Genomic DNA, 22664 nt, shown 5'->3' with positions numbered 1-22664 from the left:
GACAACAACGTATCAGTCATCATCTTCCTTTGAAATTGGAGAATGTTAAATGGTACAGGCCAAACAGGACATTTTTCAAATATTGAAATATGAAGACAGAATCTGTATGTTCTGTAACCTCAATATTATACAAACAGAACATCATTTTCTCTCTTCTTGTCCGACATTTATTGTACTGAATGTTCAGTATCTACCAGTGTGTTTGTATAGAAACCCACATTTGAATGCTTGGAAAAGGAAAAACAATCATTATCACATCAGTTTGTACATATATACTATATAGGAAAAAAATCAACTGAAACAAAATTTATTTCTGTTTCAGTATTTACTGTTAAACTATTGCTTGAACATTAAAACAATGACCAAATTTAAATTGTATACACAAAGTAGAACCATTAAGAAAATATGAAAGTTCAATTTAATCGGATATTTGGACAACATAAAAAAATAACATGGGAATACATCATCCTACATAATTGTTTTCTTTTCTTCAGGTGTTGTGCCAGATTTGGACTTTTCAGATTTGACACAAAGGAGAACAAACAATTTGAAAAGGAGAGGCAGTGAGATGCTGGATGTGAATGAAAGCGTTCTACCCCATCCAGGGAAAGCAATCAAGCCAAGGGCAAGACAGTTGTATTTAGAAGGTGAATTGTTATTACAACTCAGTATTTCTTTCTTTTCAAAATATTGTTTCATGACATTAACATAGAAATTTGATATATTCCAAATATATTCAATGGCAAACATTGCTTAAATTAAATAGTGCTAGGTTTAACAGTAATGTAAGTTAATTTTTAACAAAATGATTATGTACTTGTCCATGCCATTGAAGTTGGACATACTTGTATTAAACAATTCATTTTGGTATAATTACTGTCAAAATATGTAATAGTAAAATGTTTTCAAGAAACAACATACATTATATAATTACACGTTATCATGAAAAATAAAATGATAAGTGAATAAGTTTTACCATCTGATGAAAGTGTCAGCATATATATATATATATATATATATATATATATATATATATATATATATATCAGCCATTGAATCATAGAAATCACTTTTATGTGCCAATGTCTTTGTTTATGACTAGTTAATTAGTTCTTTATTTATTTGGATGGAAAGAAAGTTTCAATACTCAACTGTTTTCAGTTAATCTGAAATTTGGTGATGGTATGTTTTTCAGTGACATGCAAATGCTCATATAGATTTGTATTTAAAGAGACATGTTTTTTCCATCTTTTTCTGACTGATGAATACTCAGTCATTTTCACTACAATCAGAATTCAAGAGAGATTTACTTTGATCAGTACTTGGTCAACATGCAGGTAGAGAATGATAGTTAATGGATATTTCTAATTTATATAGTCAAAATACTAACAAAACAAAATCATTTCTTTTTCATGCTTGAATGTTTTAATTACATTGAACCAGCAGCTTGTGGTTCCAAAGTTCTGATTATGAATGAGGTGTAATTATCATGTCTTTGTTACATGGTACCTTTGTTTGGCATATATTAATAAATTAGGAATGATATATGATTATTACACTTTTGTTCCCTGGCACATTTTTGTTTAAATGGTTGCCATTGTTTATCTGGCTTTAGTATGTCAGGTGATAAAAATGTTATAACTGAGCTGATTTTCTCAAGGGAACGACACAAATCAAATACTATAACAAAAGTTAACAAAGGAACAATGACAAGCCTTTGGGAATACATGTTAGTAATGTGGCTGGGGAAGTTAAACTCACATCTTATAATAAAAGAAACATTAAGAAAAAAGTAAAACAACTTAAAATCTGACAATAAACATTACAAAAACTAGTTTTTTAAATTGACTAATCAAATCTATGTTGGGTTTGCACCAAGACAGTAAATCCCAGTCAAGGAGATACATTGCTGCCCACAAGGCTCTGCCTCATGGGGGAGACAAATAATGTAACCCTGTGACTGGGATGTTCTTGTCTTGTTACAGCAATGACATTATCCATCCCCAATGATTCTCAGCTGGTCGATTAGTTCAGACCAGTCAGCACAGTGAGAGAAAAAGAGGAATGGGGAAACTGACCTTTAGATATCTTAATATTTAAAAAATCATCTGTTTTAGAACATGATTATTAGCTAAAAATAAAAAAAACATGAAAAACATGCATTCAAATAAATTACAGTATTTGTATGCCTCCTAACCAAGAAATGTACTGTGAAGTCTCAACAGGCTATTGCATATCTTTATCATTAGTATTGTGAACACTGTAGATAAATCCCATGCAAAATGTACACATGATGTTACAATAACCAACTTGAATGTTATATATAAATATTATTTGCGTGTGTGTGTGTATTCATTTGCATGGGTGGATCATAGTTTTATATACCAACAGTATTGATATATATAAAATTGCTTTGTACCAACACTTGAAAAGTCATATTATATTGTCATATTATATTTAATATGTGATATATATATATATATATATATATATATATATATATATATATATATATATATATATATATAACATACATACGTACATACACATGCAGATGGAGAAACATCTGTTTTAAAGGTGTTATGCACCTCCAACATGTACTATTATGAACAAAATCTTCCATTGAAGTAAAATTTATTGATTGAATTAAAATTAATATCTGTGCAAAAACTAATTAGGCCTATTCAGTTTTTTAAAATTTGGTTTAAATGATAGCATAACAGTTTTCTTTTAAGGTACCAGAGATACAAAACAACTAAGTTTGCTGTTCAGTACATCAAGTGGTGCAAATAATAGAGGTGGTGGAACTGAGGCACCACCTCAGGGACAAGGCATTGTGCCTCAAGAGCCAGCTTATAACACTTCCAGAGGTAGGTCAAATGTGTAAATGCATCAAGAGGAAGATCTGGGTATAAAGTGACTTGTTTGTGTTGAGGTTTCATTCTTGTGTGACGATGGTGTTTCATTGCATAATACTTTTCCACATTCATTTAACAGCTAAACATCAAATACTAGTTATTTTGTATAATACTTAAAGAAAAGGGTGAAAAGTAATATTACTTTTGCAATATGACATTTACTATTGCAGCTGTTCCATGAATTCTGATAAAAATGTCTAATTTACAAGTTCAGATAAAATTTTGCTTTCACTTAACAATAAGATCCAGCAAATAAAATAAAGTAGTTTTCATTGTGCAAGCCTTGTCAAGGTTCTTTGTGTCAGAGATTAAAGATGACTTGAGAATGAAGAGAAACTAAAAATGGTCCTGTCCTAGTGATAAATCTAATCAATTCATCTTATTTTCACATTCATCTCCTTGCATATTAACATGAGTACCCATTGAACCTGATCTGTTGGAAATGTAAAATTGGGAAAAGTGCATAAACTAGAACAGATCTGGCTTATGAGAAAATAAACTTCAAGGCGCCAACAGATGAATCAAGCCTGAAGTGGTGACTTTGTAAAACCCATTTTGAAGAAAAAAAGTTTAGACCCATTTCATGTTTAGTGCCATATCAATATTTCAAGCCAGGTAATTCACTTGTCTCATTTATACAGGAAGAGGAGTACCTGTAGACATAAAACAAGAAAATGAAGCCCTTCGGAAGATGATCAACTGTATTGTATGTATTGATAAACGCAGATGTGTTGTCTTCTTGCCATGTGGCCACATGATACTGTGCTCGGATTGTGCTGTCCATGTAGAGAAAGAATGTCCAGTTTGTCAAAGAGACATTTTGGACAGAAAAATTGCTCAGTTTAATTAGGACTTATTTATCAGTTTATAATGTATTTAAATTAAGGTTGCAACATTTTCATGTATAAATAGCTTAATTTCATTTACAAAATCAGTAAGTGTGTAAATGAACAAAACTACAAACTCCAATAAATTATATAGTTTCAGATTCCTGCTTCAGATCACTGTTTAGTAAGATTTTTCTATTCATTCTTTTTCTACAGTAATGATATTTTTTCAGATAAAATGTAGCATCACTAGGAAATCCATGGTTGAGAAGAATTTGTTATACCACAACAACCATTATACATCAGGTTGATTTACTGATAACACTATTAAAAATATATTTAAGTCACATCAGTTGGCCTTCGAAAAACTTGCTGGAAAGCTAGTTTCGATTAAAGAGCAGCATTTGGGGTACTGCATACTGTGTAAATGTTATAGAAATGTTGGTAAATGTTGCAGCCTTAATTAAAATAGATATAACATTATATGCACAAAAAACAACTAAAAATAATTCTTAACACTTGTGTAAATAATATGAAATATTTCATCAATTGTATTTCATAGAATTATGTTTTAGCTTTCTTTTAAAAATTCGTTTATATAGTTTATTTAAAAAAATGAAAAGTAGTCATTTTGATTCTTAACTCTTGTTTTATATGAATAAGGCAGTGATGTATGATTCACTAAGGTGTTGCATTTTAAAAATATTTTGTGCTAAGCATATAGATATACCGGTAGACAATTAGATATACCTACCTACCTTCCTTCATGGGTCAGTAGCAGACAGTTTGAATAAATGGTGTTGTGTATGAAAAAATGTCAAAGTCAAGGACTAATCTGCAATCAATAAGTTTTGACTATAATGCAAATAACTCATTTCAGTGGTAACAGCCTTAAACAACCACATTGTCAGCAGCATATTGCAAAAAGGTATCGGGCTGAAAAACGTATTGGGCTGTGCAAGATTGTTGCTTCATCTAAAAGATGCAGAAGTCTCCAGTGGAAAAAATGCTCTAGATTAAAAATGGTATTCCATCATAGATCTATTTCTTGAGGAGGGGGAATGGGCTGGGTGGGGGGAGGGGAGGGGAGAAACTACCAGCTACACAGGTAAATTATATTATACTTCAAGATCATGTTGAAAACCATGTAGTATAATTTATTTTTCATTTTTACCTGCATATTATTGGGTGGTAACTCCATTTTTAACCCCCAAAACTGGGCCCTTTCTTGATCACTCAAAAACTGTGCACATGTTTAGGTGCATCCTAGATCAAAATAAAATCAAGAGAGTAAACATCATTCAAACATTAATAAATTTTCTATAAATCCAAATGTTTTCAAATTTTGTACACTGTACTTTAATTTCTTGGTAATTCATAATTAATCCTGATCCTTCACACACACACACACACACAAGAGCATGCATGCATACGCACATATTTGGTATGTCTTTTTTGTGTGCGTATGTTTGTATAGATAGATTAGATAGATAAAATAGATTGAGAGAGAGAGAGAGAGAGACAACATCCATATTTACAGTGATAGAGAAAGGAGAATGCTGAATATAAAAAGAAATGTGTCGTGAAATGTAAGCTATGCAATACAGTGGATATGTATTACCTCTGGAAAACACCTGTATGAATACACAGTTTCACTAACCGTGTGATGGAAGTTGATCAGAATCAGAAATTTTAGCTGTACGTCAATTTGGTTGAAGACAAAGAATCGGAGTAGAATAAAGTTGAAAGGATCCTACACATAGATGTAACTAAATTTCTTGGGTAGTCATTATTTTCCAAAATTAGGGAATGTACAGCAAGGAAAGTTTACAAGGAAAAGAAGATTTAGAAAGTGTCTCTAATCAAGTCACTATTTTTATCATGCCGTAACTTATATCCACCTAAGCATGATAATTATGACATCATGTTAAATAATAACATTCAGAAACCTGATTATTTCATCATTTTTATTAAGTCAAAGGTCAGCAACAAAACTGAAGGAGCCAGATTTTGGTATTAAGATACAAACATTTTTCCAAGACTTATAATAATATACCTTTTAAAATAAGTGAAGTTCATTTGTTTCTATTTCTGTAAACATGTGATAGAAAGATGGCATGTTTCTCATCCACAATCTCATAATGAGAAATAGAATTAATATTCTTTTTATAAATAAACACACAGACCTTTGAGAGCACAAGAAAAGTTTTGAAAATACTACTGTTAATCACAGTTGGTGTCATTTTGGGGTGGACATGTACTAAAAGCTTTACAAAAATGACATACACCTATTTGTATATATTTATCTTAATGTATATATATGTATTTATATTTTTTATATGTACATATGGAGTGGCTGAACCAGTGCACAGTGTATACAGAATCATGGTATTGGAAACTTTTACCAAAGTTTAGTAATAGACAAAACTAAACTTTTGAAAATTAGTTGCAAATTCTCTTCTTTCCCATCAATGAATTTGTTGTTTCTTTACAATGACGTTCAATTTAAAAGGGAGAGTTTTGCCAATGAGGTAAAGTGTGGTCATTGATGCCTTCAGTCATGTTTCAGATAACCTTCTAATTTTTCAGAGAAAGTATTGAGTAATTTTAACATGTTCAACTAGAATAGAGTACAAAGTTGTATTATATTTTGTACCAGATAAATAATTTTGCCATCAACCGATTGTCTCATAAATTTCCAGTACCACAAGCAGTGATCAACTTTCTGCAGTTTTTTTTAATAAAATTTAGCATGGTGAAACAACTGGTTCTCAGCTTCCAGTCATGTGGCTACCAATGATGCAACTAATAAAGAAATGAAATTAACGTATTTTATCTCAAAGACTGATACACCCACTCTATATAACTACAAATGCTTGTATATCATTTTATATTTTGTGTATTTATATTTTCTTTATATTCATACATATTAACCAAGAATATAATATACATTTTAAAATGAATTTTCTGCTATTTTAAGTCTGATCAATATCTTTATAATGCCAATTCAAATAGTGTTTTTGTAGCTACAGTCATTCAGTCAGTCACCTGTCTCAAAGTTTCTTTGTACCATCTCAGAAGGCCTGATGCTTATAATGGCAATGCTGATGGTGTGATAGAGGTCAGTCTAAGAGTGACAACTATTCTAGTTGTGTTTATAAGTTCATTGCAGGGTGACCTTTAGTCAGGAAGTTTAGTTCATTGTAGAAATCAATCTCTGTAAATGGTTTTTGTTTCTTTATTCATGATAAACCATAACACTATTTTATAACCATGTGTGAATATAAATATTGTATGATATTTTAAAGAATGGCTTCAAAACGTTTGTACTTTTACAAGGCTGAGTTTATGAGAGTTGTGAACCACTAACTCTACAAACAATATATACAAGCTAAAGGATGAATATACGTTAAACTCCGTTTGTGTCAAAACTTGTACCTAGATTAATTAACAAATATTAATGAAATAATTAATGAGCTGAATAATTAATAGGCATGCAAGGTTAATAAAACCCATCCAAAATTTTAAAATTGCTGTAATGCAATATCCAAACAATTTTGAATAATCTTACTTAGATATGGATTTAAGATACAATAAATAAAAATGTTTAATAATCAATCCCTAAGAAAACATATCATTACAATTTTATTGGTGGTGTATACAGATTCTCTGTATAATTTTTCCTGATTGATCAAAGGTATTGATACAATTATTGCTCGATATGTTGCAGCAGAACATAAAGAACAACTTTGCATTCATTATCATTCATGTAAAAAGTTTAAAGTCAGTGTGGAATTTTAGGATCAAATCCAGAAAAAGATAAGATATATTTTTATTTAAAATCCAGTAAAGCAAACCTGTCATTTGATCTTATTCATTTTGTGAAGAAAAAAAATGAAAGTAGCACATTCATCAGTATATCTATCATAAATGAAACCCTGATTATGATTTGCTTATTATTTGTTTCAGGTCTCTGTTTTTTGCATATAATTTGCATTACTTGAAAATCCTGTTTCAACTTCTGCAGCTGGAAAGGAGATCGAATACCAGGCTTCATGAGACAGATGAGTGAGACTTTTATTTTTGTAATATACTTGAAATAATGCTCTGTCTTTTTTATGTGGAGAAAGAAACTCGATCTTCACCCACCCATCCCATGATGAGTGCATTCTTTCTGATTCTGTTGTAAAATCATTTAATGGGAATATCTGGGAATCCAGGATGCATATACTTCAGAGCATTTAGATATTCTTTAAGTGTAAGATGACCCTCTAAAATATTGTTCTCTTCAGAAGAAGAGGTGTTTAAATAGAGATTCTATGTTTTAAAAAGAATTATTTTGTTAATTTGACAGTTTTGTTTAAATTTTAAAGGCTTGAATAAAACGTTTCCCGTTTCTATAGTATATGCATCATACTAATATCCTCTTTCAACACCATCCTAAAAAGTTGTCATGTTTGCCAAATAGTCTCTTTTCAAAGTTGCAAAACTATTCTTTTCTGCTTCCATATTTAATATCATTGTTTATTAATAAAAAAAAATTAATCATTCCTTTTATCTTTTCTTACCCAATTTCCTTAAATCTTGTCCTGTTTGACTTATACATTTTTGTTCCCTAATCCTGGATTAGTAATTGTGTTAAATTTGTCACAATATATTTTCTAGGACTGCATCTTTTCTTGCTTCTTGTTTCATTCCTCTAACCTTCATAGGATTCTCCATTTCCCCAAATATCACAAACAGTTATAACTTTCATTTCATATATTTAATCATCTCTAACAGCTCAAGTTAGTTTAGTAAGTAAGATACCACTAAAGTTATAAAAGTTAACTCACTCTCTCAAGGCATATGTGATTGCATCAAACTTTCGTGACAGATCTCATTTGATCACTAATATGTACTTAATTACAGATCTCATTTGATCACTAATATGTACTCAAGTTTAAAAACTTTCATAATATGATTATAAAAACTAGTATCAACTTCAAGAATCGTTACATTTTTGACATATTTTGGCTAGTATGCAAGCTAAGAAAGATTTTTTAAAAATTTCTTATATTTCTGACCTTTGTATTACATAAATCTTTTGAAGCCAAGGAATTTTATCATACCAACTACATATATGTATTCAAGGTGTTCACAGTATTCAGTTTATTTTGACATTTGTTTCAAATTGTATACATGTTTTGTAGGAAAAAAGCTTACAAAAATCCAAACCTGTCATCAAGGTCAATCATTGCAGGGCAGGGGTAACTAAGAGGAAACTCCAAAGGGCTGAGGCCAATATTTATAGGTAAAATAAATAAAAAATGAGCAGGGCCTAATTTTAGTTCTGGTTTTGGATGACTGCTGTAAACTATTGACCACCTGACAACAAAGGCAGTTTGTATTTTTGTATTTTGTTTGCTGTTTATTCACATTTTTGTTCTACTTTTTGTAAGATCATATAAATTCAGTTTTTGACATGAGCAATTTAGCAAGAGAAAATCACAGTTGGTCTATGGTGCACATTTCCATTAATGAATGACACAAAATTATCCTGAAAATTTACAATTCAGAAAAGATTATTTTGTCTCATCTTAAACTCAGATCACATAAATAGCTTGATGAGAAAAATTGTGATCATGATGATTTTTATTTTTAAAAATTATTTTAAAGAATCTGTACAGAGCATTTATCATTTCCAATCATTTGTTAAATCTTAAATGCACCTATTCTCAAAACGTGTGCCCTGAGAAAATCCAAATGGAAATTTAGGAAAATAAGAAATGAAAGGATTAACATTGTTCAGAAAACCATTATTTTATCTGTTATAAAGGAGAGTACATTACTGTTTCAAAAACATAATTTTACCTGCTGAGGAATATGAATTTTAGAACCTGATATCTATCATAATTTCTGAAGTACTCTTACCTGGAATTATTACATAGTAGTGGCACATTAAATGTTAAACATACTTTGTGAAAGAAACATTATTGAAGAAACAAAAAGGTTAATGTATATGCTTGGTCTTTTTTAAATATTAATTTTGTTTGCATTTGCTTGTAGTTTTATTTTCATGTACTTGATACATACATTAGGTTTTGTAAACATTCTAAGTCTCTATGTGTGGTTTCTTTCAAATCTTTTTCTCTCTGAATGTAGCTAATAAAAAATTATTTTAGAGAAATCTTGGGTTCTTTTTTTCCTTTTTCAAATATAAACACAGGTTTGATGAAGAATATTAAATTATATTTATCACTGAGATCACCTTCATAGAAGTTCCCATATCACGGACAATTGACTGAATGGTTAGGCCTTACATTTGTCATACTATAAGCATTAATTGGTACAAGTTGATTTTTGTCTGTAAACAGTCATGTCTCTTTGATTGTAGAAGGTGTTAAATTTATTTGGGAAATATAATTTGTATGGTCTCTCAAGTTATGCAGACTTTCTAAAGAAAGAGTATACATAACTGAGTTTGCTAAGGAGGCAAAGACAGACACGGGGTATAATCCTGTGGAACTGCTTGAATAAGTACAAGTTGGTTGTCTACTTATGCAGTATGCCTAAGATAAATCCAAAGATAGTGCATGCATTGTAGCAAAATGTATATCAAGTTCTCTCGAGTAACAAGCAGAATTTGTTTTCTTTTTTTGGGTTGTAGGGTGGAAGCCTTTGATCACTCTTCTCTCTGACAAGCGACAAGATTTACTGCAATAAAGTATTTAAAAAAAGAATCTCCACTCCTGAAACATAAAAAACAGTGTGCCAAGTCTTACCAAAATCCTTCTCGGAACTGTGGTGTTGAGGGGTTGCAAAAAAAACCCTAAACTTTAGCACTGAAATGATGTTGCCACTGCTGATGGCTGACAATGCTCACAATGTCTCAGATTTGTCTCATAAAAAAGTCAGGTAAAGAGTTTATAGAATGCTGAAGTGACAATGTGAACATTGTACAGTTACAGGCCATGACTTTACCATGTCGTGTAGAATGCTGAAAAAGAACCCAGATGAGATCTCTTAAATATTAAGCTACAAAATATTTGATTGAAATCTGCTTATTATAAAAAGAATTAGGAACTGAAGCATTTATTTTTCAGAGGGGTGGTGTTAGAATTTTTTTGTTTTCTTTTTCCTTAATGTATTTTTGTTCTACTAACATAATATATATAATTAAAGTTCTTTTTTATGCACAAATCAGAGCATGAATTGTTTCAAGGTGTATAGGGACCAGAAACTGAACAAAAGTCACTGCCTCCACACCTCATCCATATGAAATGGATGGCACCTTACTGTGAGGAAACAAAAGTCACTGCCTCCACACCTCATCCATATGAAATGGATGGCACCTTACTGTGAGGAAACAAAAGTCACTGCCTCCACACCTCATCCATATGAAATGGATGGCACCTTACTGTGAGGAAACAAAAGTCACTGCCTCCACACCTCATCCATATGAAATGGATGGCACCTTACTGTGAGGAAACAAAAGTCACTGCCTCCACACCTCATCCATATGAAATGGATGGCACCTTACTGTGAGGAAACAAAAGTCACTGCCTCCACACCTCATCCATATGAAATGGATGGCACCTTACTGTGAGGAAACAAAAGTCACTGCCTCCACACCTCATCCATATGAATTGGATGGCACCTTACTGTGAGGAAACAAAAGTCACTGCCTCCACACCTCATCCATATGAAATGGATGGCACCTTACTGTGAGGAAACAAAAGTCACTGCCTCCACACCTCATCCATATGAAATGGATGGCACCTTACTGTGAGGAAACAAAAGTCACTGCCTCCACACCTCATCCATATGAAATGGATGGCACCTTACTGTGAGGAAACAAAAGTCACTGCCTCCACACCTCATCCATATGAAATGGATGGCACCTTACTGTGAGGAAACAAAAGTCACTGCCTCCACACCTCATCCATATGAAATGGATGGCACCTTACTGTGAGGAAACAAAAGTCACTGCCTCCACACCTCATCCATATGAAATGGATGGCACCTTACTGTGAGGAAACAAAAGTCACTGCCTCCACACCTCATCCATATGAAATGGATGGCACCTTACTGTGAGGAAACAAAAGTCACTGCCTCCACACCTCATCCATATGAAATGGATGGCACCTTACTGTGAGGAAACAAAAGTCACTGCCTCCACACCTCATCCATATGAAATGGATGGCACCTTACTGTGAGGAAACAAAAGTCACTGCCTCCACACCTCATCCATATGAAATGGATGGCACCTTACTGTGAGGAAACAAAAGTCACTGCCTCCACACCTCATCCATATGAAATGGATGGCACCTTACTGTGAGGAAACAAAAGTCACTGCCTCCACACCGCATCCATATGAAATGGATGGCACCTTACTGTGAGGAAACAAAAGTCACTGCCTCCACACCTCATCCATATGAAATGGATGGCACCTTACTGTGAGGAAACAAAAGTCACTGCCTCCACACCTCATCCATATGAAATGGATGGCACCTTACTGTGAGGAAACAAAAGTCACTGCCTCCACACCTCATCCATATGAAATGGATGGCACCTTACTGTGAGGAAACAAAGAAGGATGCATTAAGCAGGTCAGGGTCATAACCCCATCAAAGGCACACAATGAATGCTTAATATGTTTGAACAACATTGTAAGAGATGTTTCCCTTTAACATTTCAATTACAGTGTATATGATTTAGATACTCTAAAGCATCACAAATGACCCATAGAAGGCATTCAGTTGGAAAAACTTAGCTAAAAGCCAGTGAATTTTTTTACTTACATGTCAATACATGTGTATAGAAATAAAATGGTGCAAAATGCCATCAGGTACCAGTAGCCATTATTTGTACAAGTTGATTTTCCCCAAAGTTACACAACACAGACAAATAAATCCTGCAGATATAAATAAACCCCTCTGTCATCAACCCATAATAGATGCAAATTGTGTACAGGCAAGATGAGTGCACATTTTAGCGAACATGCTCCCTCAAAGAGATACAATACAAATGTCAAAGGTCATGCAGCTAGAAGTGGCAGTTTGATTGGTCAGTAGCAACCACTTTCATTTCTTAAAAATAACTACAGTATAAACAAAGCCAAATGAGAGAGACTGATATCTGAATAATGACATGCTATGGATCCATTTCTTTATGCTTACAGATTTACTGATACAAGATTTAGATTTATCCTAAAAAATCACCCAGAAAGTTTCTGATTTTTGTACATTATATTCACAAATCAATTTGCCACTGCACTGCATGATCTTGTGACCAATAAGCTAATATTATCAAGAGATGTAGCTATTTTCATTATTGGCAGCGACTTTGCAATGAGGGTCTCTGGCATCTGATTGTTGTAGTTTTGTTATCACTGAATACCTTTTTACCACTTTAGAGGTTGTAATTTTAGTCCTATTTTGGTAAATTTGGTATACGGCTTATTTGTGTTTATCATCAAGGTCTTGGTTTAATTAGATTACTGGCAGCATCTGCACAGTTATATTAGTTACTTCTCTTGTGAGAGTTAGGAGTATGAGCCTCATCTGGGCCTCTTGGTTCTTTTTATTTTTAATTTTTATAGTTGCAATCAAAGTGAGTAGAACCATTAAATGATACCTTATCATCTCTTTAAAGCGTAACTTTAGATTTTCTTTCTCAAATCATTTGTAATATCCAAGTGATCGCTTGTGCGAAATAGTAAATTATACAGTACAACATTCTAAATGTCTGTAACAAAGTATTTCTCGAAGGAAAATGTGATAATTTGCTCAAATTTAAAGAATTCGGCATGCTATCTTTCAAGACTAATATGACTCCCAGGCATAGTTTTGTTATTGAGCATGATAATGCAAAGTTCCCACGCGAAGAAAATTGTTGAGAAATTTTGTGAAACTTTAGTCTAGCCATAAACTAATTCCCACTTTTAAACATCTAATTAACTTCTGTAGTAATTAAATTATTTTGAAAATGCAGGAGAAATGACAAAAGTGGTTGGGAAAAAACAAGCAAGCAATTAAAAATAAAATTATGAAGCATTTCACATATTAAATTTAGTCATGGTTTTTTAAAAATATGATTACTGGGTTCATGGCCACAGTGCATAAAATATACACTGTTCTGAATTCTGGGAATAAATTGTGCTCTAGTTTGTAAAGGAAATCAATGACAGATTTAGCTATCATGATTTTGCAGTTCACATTTGCAGGGCATCGTGGTAAATATCCAAATATTACTTATGGTCTTACTCACATTAGCATGGTAAGACAAGAATTATCATTTTCCACAATAATGTTGAGGTTTCTTCATTTGCAAGTCAGATATGGTATCATGGCGGATTCTTCAACACATTATGCGGTGTTTTCTTAAAATATTTATATTTCCTTTAGAAGCTTGAACAAGTATTCTGCTCAGTTTGGTGTCTCTTCTATGTCCATGTGCTGGTCTGTCACTGTATGTGTCTGACTTGCAAAAAGCAAGTCTAAAACAATGATGCAGTTACCATCACCTCTGCTCCTATAGTAATCTGACTTGCAAAACTTGGACACCAAATGCCACTGGAAAAGAGACATATGTCTCAATATGCAAATATGCAGGTATGTAAAAAAAAATCAAAGTTGATTAAATCATTAAGATGAATTTTGATTTCCACTGATCAATGGCAACAACAGTATTAGTATATAAACCATGAAATAGCGTTTGGGAGTAGAGTGGGATAGAATAAAAAGCTGCTTAGCAAAATCTTCATTTCTTAACATGAAGTTTTTGAATCAAAGTTGATTGTGCATGAACGATGCTTTACTATAATCATCTTATCTCTTGGAGATCAATGAAAGCTTTATGGTCCTAACCATGTAATAGATAAAAAGGGCGATAATATCACTGTTTGAGCTTCATATTTTTTCCTCTTTATTGGTATGGATATTTTTTTTTACAAGTGGAGAAAATGACGATAAAACTTTGGTGAATTTTTCATACTCTAAAATCTGTGCATGTGAAATAACATCAAACTTTTAAACTCATATTATCAAGAAAAATTATGATTATCAAACACATTATACAGCCTATTCTCATTCAGCTGACAATCACCAGTGCATTTAACGTTTTTTTTGATAAACCTGATTCTTGGATAAATATATACATGTAATGCCTACTGGTAAGAGCATTGTAGAATAGAATGCAAACATACACTTAAAACAATTGTACAAGTTCATTAGAGAGACTGCTATTTAGGTTTATTTACTGTTACAATAACCTCAAAACCTCGTGAACTTGGCACTGGACACATGAAGCTATCCATTTTCATGATTACACTACTTTTCCAGTATAAAACTACAAGACATGGGTTATCTATATATTTCTAGAATCTTTATAGCAAAATGAAACTGGTGGAGTCTGTATACAAGACTGTGAATTAAATTTGTAGCTTAGGTAAGTAAAGAAATGTTTACTAATATTTTGTTATACACATGTGACAGTTGGTGAACAAGAGATAAGGGAAAGTCAAAAGACTTTATATCATTTAAATCATTACTATATGTACAGTGAAACTTCCCTAACTGGCCACTGGGACCAAATATTTCTGACATTTTACAAAGGTGTTAAGTTTGGTTAAAACTAAGGACCAAAAGATGTGATAAGTCTGAAAATAAGAGAGGAATAATGAACGGCTGGTTTAGGGAAGTTTCAATGGATTTACAAAAATCTCGTCATCTCGAGGTCACAGTGAAAGTTCTAATGGAATCAGTTTCATACTAATAGGTCAAGTTTGGAGGAATGCAAAAAACTTGAAAAATAAAAGAAACAATATTTGTTTTGATAAAACATTTCACCACTGCAAACTAAAAAAGTCTAACTTTAAACAAATATGAAACAAAAAAATTTGCAAATTTACAAATGACATTCAGATATGGCCAACTGTGACTCAGGTGAAATATTCCAAAATAAATGATAAATTGTATAAAGGTCTTGTAGAGGTCTTGATTGCTTATAAAACACAAAGTTTATGAACCATTAAGTGGTAGCATCCCATACAAGATTGCAAGTATGTCCTTTATGAATAATCTTCCAACAGATTTACTCTCTTTTGCCCATACTAGGATACCACATAAACCTAGTGAAACGCATGTACCCACTTAGATGAACAATGAAAACCTTTAACCTTAAAACCCTGTAAGATGAATAGGATGCAAACATTAAAACATTTCAAACCAAAACAAATGAGATAAAGATGAGGTACTTTCTTTCAAAGGACATAGTTCAATAAGGGCTCATTTTGGCCCCCAATCAGATTCCTATGAAACTCATGCAAATAAAAGAGTCCCCTCTCTCTTCCTAAACTGTGTTTTTCATTCTTATCCAGGGTTGCTTTTAATACAGAAAATAGACTGTTAAGAAGCCAGTTTTTTTCCTCTGTTGTGGAAACTTTTCATGGATTACAGACAATATTGCTAACACACCCCTTTAAAGCTGACTGCCAAAAGAGAGATATCTAAAATTCTGCATTTGCACACAGAATGCCTAATAGTCAATGATAGTATGTAGAAATGTCCTTTTTTTAAAAAAAAATTTCTAAGTAATGAATATATTGATATTGAGTATAGTTGATTACCTCTGAAACCTATTTTCATTTTCGTTCAAACAGTTATATTTATGTTTATGTTTAACAATGATTAAGCATATCAAAATCTTGACTTGATAGCCACAGAATAACAATGTGTATTTCATTACTGTAAATAAATGCCCAAAAGCTGTGCAGATCTTTTATGTAGCAGCAATAGCTGTTATGTTGCTATAGTGTATAATTAAGAATCAAAACCAAATACATCAGTGATCAAAGTAGTTTTGTGTATCAGCGGGTTAAACCTTATATTATACTTTAGTTTATTACCAATTTGATAAAATTATTCCTTATATTGATCAATGATCACAAAATTAGAAACATAATATTTTTTTTTAATGAGCGAGAGTATATTAGCTGTACGGATTTGTTACATATTCATTGCAAAGACGATGAGTTGACAGGCACCAGTTTCATATTTGATATGATCTGTGACTTGAATGATGGGAAGGAGAATTTAAAAAAAAATTACTCTAAATGTATTTGTTTTAGGTGTACCCCACCCACTCCTCATCCCGCCATTATTTCATCAAGGTCATTACTGTCATCTAACCAATTAGAAGTCATAAAAAAATATTCTTGCTCTGATGTGTTGAAGTAAAAATTACCTATTATATCAATTGCATTAGTGGAAAAAATATTCAGCTAAAAGAAAGAAGAATCTACAGGGTAAAAAGGAAATCCGAACATACCATACCCTCCGAGAACTAAGCATAAAATCAAGCCTTGAATACAAGTACACCAGTTGTTTAATGTTGAATTTGATGATGAAACGAGGAATAATGAAACTTTCAGGTCTGATAAATGTCAAAAAATGCTTTTCTTTATATCAAATGGAATTCTGTTCAAAAGAATTTATAAACACTTAAGCATGCGTGGACATGCACACAGTCAGACATGACATAGAGCTGTTGTGCATTTGGTCTTTTTGTCAGTGGAGTAGCATACTTGAGGATAAATGTAATTTATACCTTATTTTAGGCTGGCAGTCTATTTATCATTTAAATATACATAATACAGGTCAAATTGAAAAATAGAAATAAGCATAAACATTCAAAATACAGCAACACTGGAAAAGCACTAAAGATATACCCAAAAAGCACCATCAGTGCCATATTTTTCTAGTCAGGGTAATTCAAATCTCTCTCTCTTGTCATGGATGGTCTTAGTCAAATATCAATGGAAATATACGCATGTATGATGCCTCAAATTCAGGTATAGCCATATCTCTGATGATATATAGACAGGCATACACGATAACACCATCTCCTCTTAATGGATACATCAGATAAGGTATTATGACCTAAAATTGATCCTCACAAGTCTCATGGGACAACTGACCTTGCATATTAAGTTTGTATAACCATATATTTTTTGCAGTTGAGCTGAGGCCTTATGAAAAGTACCAAAAATAATCTTTCTAAATTCAATTTACCTGAGACGTGCCACCCTTTGTGACATGGGACTCAAAATTTCATTTTTTATTGGGGGTTGGCTGGGAGGACATGTTTGCTTAGTTGGTAGAGTGTCAAATTTGTAATCTTAGAGTTGTGTGTATGATACCTTCCCAAGCCACAGCCTGGGCTGTCTCTCAGTGTCTTCTGGAAAGACACTTAGCTTCCACTTCCTTGGAATGGTATAGCCATCAATGTCTATAAACTGTTATTAAAACCCAACCAACACCCATCCCAGCATTTTTTGACAACATTAATTTGTAAGCCACCAGTAAAAATTACAGTATTTTTAAGAGAAAAAACATACTCTCAGTGTTATTTTAAAACTCATAATTCAAACCTTTGGATAGATAACAATTTGTTTATTCATCAGAAACATGTAACAAATGGAACATAAGACAGAAATAAAGAAATCGTGTGAACAGAATATGCATGAATTACAGAAAGCAAAACTAAACAGAAACTTATTTATATAAAATAAAAGCAAAAAAACCCCACAAAACCCCAAAGAAGCAAACAATAAATAAAAATTAAAGTCTATGTTCAGGCTTGAACAGCTACTGTTTGATATTATTAGTAAAGAATATGAAACGCTATACCTTTACATCAGTCTTCATTACTGGAGTAGTGACAATATATATATATATATATATACATACATACATACACACACACATACATACAATGATGTCGCCTGATGAGGTTCCAATAGATACAACCAAAGCTTCAGCTATCTGCTTTTTGTTTTCTTTTATGAAAAAAAAAACAGTAGATTGTATACATATTGTTGCACTAAAAGTAAACAAACTGCACAGTAATCATTTTCTTCATTATGTATTTCTTTGAAAACTGCTGCAATCAATGTTTTGTGTTATGATGTGACAGTAACCTAATGAGTATGCTAGATCTATTTTAAAGCATGTCTACAGATGATAATTTAAAGCTAGGCACTGTGTGTGTGTGATGTGGATTTATGATGTAGCTTTAAAAAAATTCAGACATATCGCTACAATGCCTGCAGTGTGGCAGTTTATGGTGATGTCTAGCACTGGGGCATCGTGCCGCAGACATGTAGCATGATGTCCCACCCAATCACATTATCATAACACCAGGCCGACCAGTCCTAACACTAACCTCTTAATGCTGAGCGCCTAGCGAGGCAGCTGTTAGTACTATTTTTATAAGTCTTTGGTATGACTTGGCCAGGGTTCGAACCCATGGCTTCCTGCATCCGAAACAGATGCTCTAATCACTAGGCCACAGAAGTGGTTAAGCTAGGTACAAAAATAATTCATGAAACTGAAGCAAATGAACAATGATATGAATGAATGTTGCATCTTTTACTGGATTCAGTGCGGATTTCAAAACCTTAATGCAAGGGTGTGCTTCACATTATTATTCATATGATCCTGAATGCCGATATTTTTTAAATCATAGAAGATTAGAAAATATAAAATAAATGTAACTAAGCATGATCAGGTAATAAAAAATACATGGAGATTTGTTTCCATTATTCCATTTTAGTCAAAAAGTACATCAGCTGCTTCGGTTGTTTCTTTATTGCCTTGAACATCATTCCTGAATGAACCTCTTCTACATTAAGCTGCTTCTTTCCCAAATATTGTGATTATTATTTTCACTAAAGAATGCATCACAATGTGACCTAAACAAAAATAAAAAAACAACATACTATCAGCCATACAAATAGTAAATGACATTTGAACATTAATTTTGTTTAAAGAAACATAAAATTGTGTTTTTACTGTGACGTCACACCCTGATATTGTATGGAAATGAAAATGGCAGCTGGTCTAAGTTGAGCGTTTTGCCTTCATTTTTCTGCTAGTCAGTGGCGAACGCAAATGAGAAACATATATAAAATGTGTTCTTGAATGCACTGTTAGTTTTTTAGGACTTCAAAGAGGTAGAAATCTGGCAAAACTTGAGGTTTTGACTGAACTCAGGCCAACTTGGGAACAAAATTAACTGTCAATTTCATGATGTTTTATTATGTCTTATGTAGATATGTTGCAGCTGATATGTAGTAGATATGGAATAACCATAACAAATACTCTTATAAAAAATTTAGTTTTTTGCTGATTTGGGGGCCAATTGGCCCTTATTGTACCTCTGCCTTTGGTCAAATTCTTTTGAGAAAAACTCACCTAAAGGTTTTTCTACTTGGTTGTAATGCTAGCTGTATCTGATGATGGATCATCATTCATTAGTAAACATCTGAAAGCAAATTATACCAGGATTCATCCTACGGAATATGGCCAAGTTATACTTGTCATTATGGTGGCTATATTTGATGGCAGATCAGCAGTAAGTGTACAAACTTAAAAGTTCTTCATACCTAAATTCTTGCTGCTAAATTTAGTTAAAACTGATCCAATGACTTTTGAGAAGTTTAAAATAGCAAATGCTGATGGACAAATGGTATGTAACCTATAATAAAATTCATTGATTTATCATATAAATTGATTTGAAATGAAGAACATTATGGATTTTTATTTTGTACTACATGAAGGTGGACAAAATGCAAGTTGTCAATTACTTATCACATATTCCACTCAATAATATATTATTTTACACGGGCTTTGTCTTTATTTTTCTTACTATCTATCTATCCTGCTTGGCTTGTTTATTTTTCCAAAGGAGAGTCAAAAAGAAATTAGCGTTTTAGTCAGGAGAATGTTCAACTTAGAGTTCAGTCAACTTGTAAATAAGTATATATGGTACTTTGTGTTTTGGGATTACATATTGCCAAACTAAATTTTCAAATAAATTTAAATCACTACTGTACACATATCTGGAATGAACAAAAGAGATAAATATTGATACTGAATTTCTGAAAAGCAAAGAAAAAAAATGTTTCTCATCTTTTAGTTTCTTACAAATAATACAAAGTCTTTCATCTCTTGATATTTTAAGATATTGTCCATCTTTATTTTGTAGGTCATGAGTACCTGAAGGTACTCACATTTCTGATGTAATGTTTCATAGTTTTGGGAAATTTAAAGTTCAAATTTGTTAAAAGTAAATGAATAATGACAGCTTTCCATCTGACATATTCTCTTGATTTCTCAAGGCAATTATAAAAAAGAACATTTCATTATATTTTTCTGAGATTGTAATATTTTTTTAAAGTTTGTGGTTTAGTCTCTCTATTTGATCATGCATAGTCCTTCATTTTCCTAAGGCACTGATCAGGAGGTTTTAATGTTTTCTGCAATAAATACAATATTTTAGGGGAATAAAGTTTTGGTCTTGTTTAATTCTTTGACTTTGTCTATGTTCTTTTTATTTGCCTCTAACACAACAATAAAGGTTTTTTTCTGTTTTTATATAACTGATCAGTGCTGATTGCAGCAACATGGGAAATCCAATAATCAAAACATAGTGTATGGTTCTGGTAGGTTCCTTTCTGGGGGGGTTACGATTCTTGAATGTTACCATGGGATAACTCTTGTTTAGATCTTCCCAAGGCACTGTGACTTGAATCTGTTTTTTTTGCAACCTGTTTTCAGCTCCTTGCAACTAGCTTTATGTTCCATTATTCACTTTCTTTATACTTTGTAACTCGTTGATTTTGTTAATTACTTTTTCACTTCAGTTGACCAATTCCATCTCATTTCATGTCTCAGGTTCTCATTTTCTCTGGTCACCCGGTTTTCACAGGACTTATCCTTATATTTCTGTTTATGCATCCATCAAATTACATTAATTTTTGGGGCCCCAAGTGGCCGAGTGGTCTAAAGCGCTCTCCGTCACTGTTCACTGCCATCTTACCTCTGTCTGCGTGGGTTTCAGTCTCAGATTTGGCCAATGTGGGTATGTGAGAAAGCTTGCCAGTAGCTTTTCATGGGTCGGTGGTTCTTTCCGGGGTTTTCCTGGGTTCCTCCTCCACCACTAATATTGGCTGCCATGTATAGCCTATTGTGTGCTGAAAAATGGCGTTAAACCCAACAACAACAACAACAACGTTAATTTTCTTTTTACATTTAAGTTTGTTTATTACATTAGACAGGACTAAAATAGTTTTGCAACTGGCTTCTGTTTATTTTTGTTGTTTCTGTAACATTTCAGTGTTCTTTTCTGGTGTTATTGTTATCAACTTCCATTGATGTTATTCACTAGGAGGAAAACACTTTTCAGCTCTTTGAGGCTCGTATTTGTTTAAACATTCAAGTGACTGCTGTTTGCATTGTCATAGTTTTATTCATTTGTTTTCTTTATTTTGGGTATTTGTTGAGAACTAAATACCTATTAATATGCAAAGTTTGACAGGCAAAAACCATGAATTGAAGAACCCATGAAAATGTCTTCTATTTTTTTTTTAAGCCACAAAAATTAAGCCTCACGAAATGAATGATACTACAATATTTCACTCATGTAACTCTTATCCATAAAATGTCTTCACTGTCCCTTTAATCAATGTCCTGCAGATTGGGCATTTCCTCATGGCTGGGGCACAGTCGGAACATGTCACAAGATGACCACAAGGCAGAAAAACCACACTGATGGTATTTTCTAAGCATATTTTACACAATGTTGCTTCACGTAATTCTCTGTGTTCTCTCACAATTTTTTCTGGATCTATATGGGATTCCTCTAACTGGGTATTTCCTGATGCTTCATGCCCTGCAAAAAAGAAGTATTATATATAGAAGTGGAATCTGGCTTATTCAGCTAGAAAGTTACTACAGGGTTCAGGCAACTTTGTAGATGGGAGTCCATTTATCTGGGCATATCACAAGCAGCAAATAGTAGATGCAACAGTTAGGCACTGCTTCAACGCAGGTTAACCAACACATGGTTTGAAAACATATTTACTTCCTGTTGA

The 22664-nt window shown here is 32.7% G+C and overlaps 2 protein-coding genes across 4 annotated transcripts in view; one reads left to right on the top strand and one right to left on the bottom strand.

The window, feature by feature from the left end:
• LOC149796500 (uncharacterized) overlaps window positions 1–9914 on the top strand; it is a 28559-nt gene extending 18645 nt beyond the window's left edge. Inside the window, exons 7-10 of one of the 3 annotated variants that reach the window (XR_016421706.1) lie at window positions 495–647; window positions 2736–2870; window positions 3560–6866; window positions 7715–9914. Coding sequence is in view for 2 of the 3 variants with exons in the window: in XM_089961217.1 (XP_089817343.1) it covers window positions 495–647; window positions 2736–2870; window positions 3560–3768 (497 nt within the window). In the remaining variant the exon portion in view is untranslated. Of the gene's footprint in view, window positions 1–494; window positions 648–2735; window positions 2871–3559 lie in introns of all 3 variants that reach the window. The other 2 variants (XM_089961218.1, XM_089961217.1) reach the window with 2 other exon arrangements.
• An 8251-nt stretch (window positions 9915–18165) lies between these two features.
• Window positions 18166–22664, bottom strand: part of LOC149796499 (uncharacterized) — a 40516-nt gene continuing 36017 nt past the window's right edge. Inside the window, exon 12 of the mRNA XM_089960618.1 lies at window positions 18166–22462. Coding sequence (XP_089816744.1) covers window positions 22221–22462 — 242 coding nt within the window. The 3' untranslated portion in view covers window positions 18166–22220. The remainder of the gene's footprint in view (window positions 22463–22664) is intronic.

Source organism: Sinohyriopsis cumingii, chromosome 6 (assembly GCF_028554795.1).
Source record: "Sinohyriopsis cumingii isolate HCF-2022 chromosome 6, ASM2855479v2, whole genome shotgun sequence".
NCBI lineage: Eukaryota > Metazoa > Mollusca > Bivalvia > Unionida > Unionidae > Sinohyriopsis > Sinohyriopsis cumingii.
The sequence above is the reverse complement of the archived record's forward strand: the minus strand, read 5'-3'. Positions and strand labels throughout refer to the sequence as shown.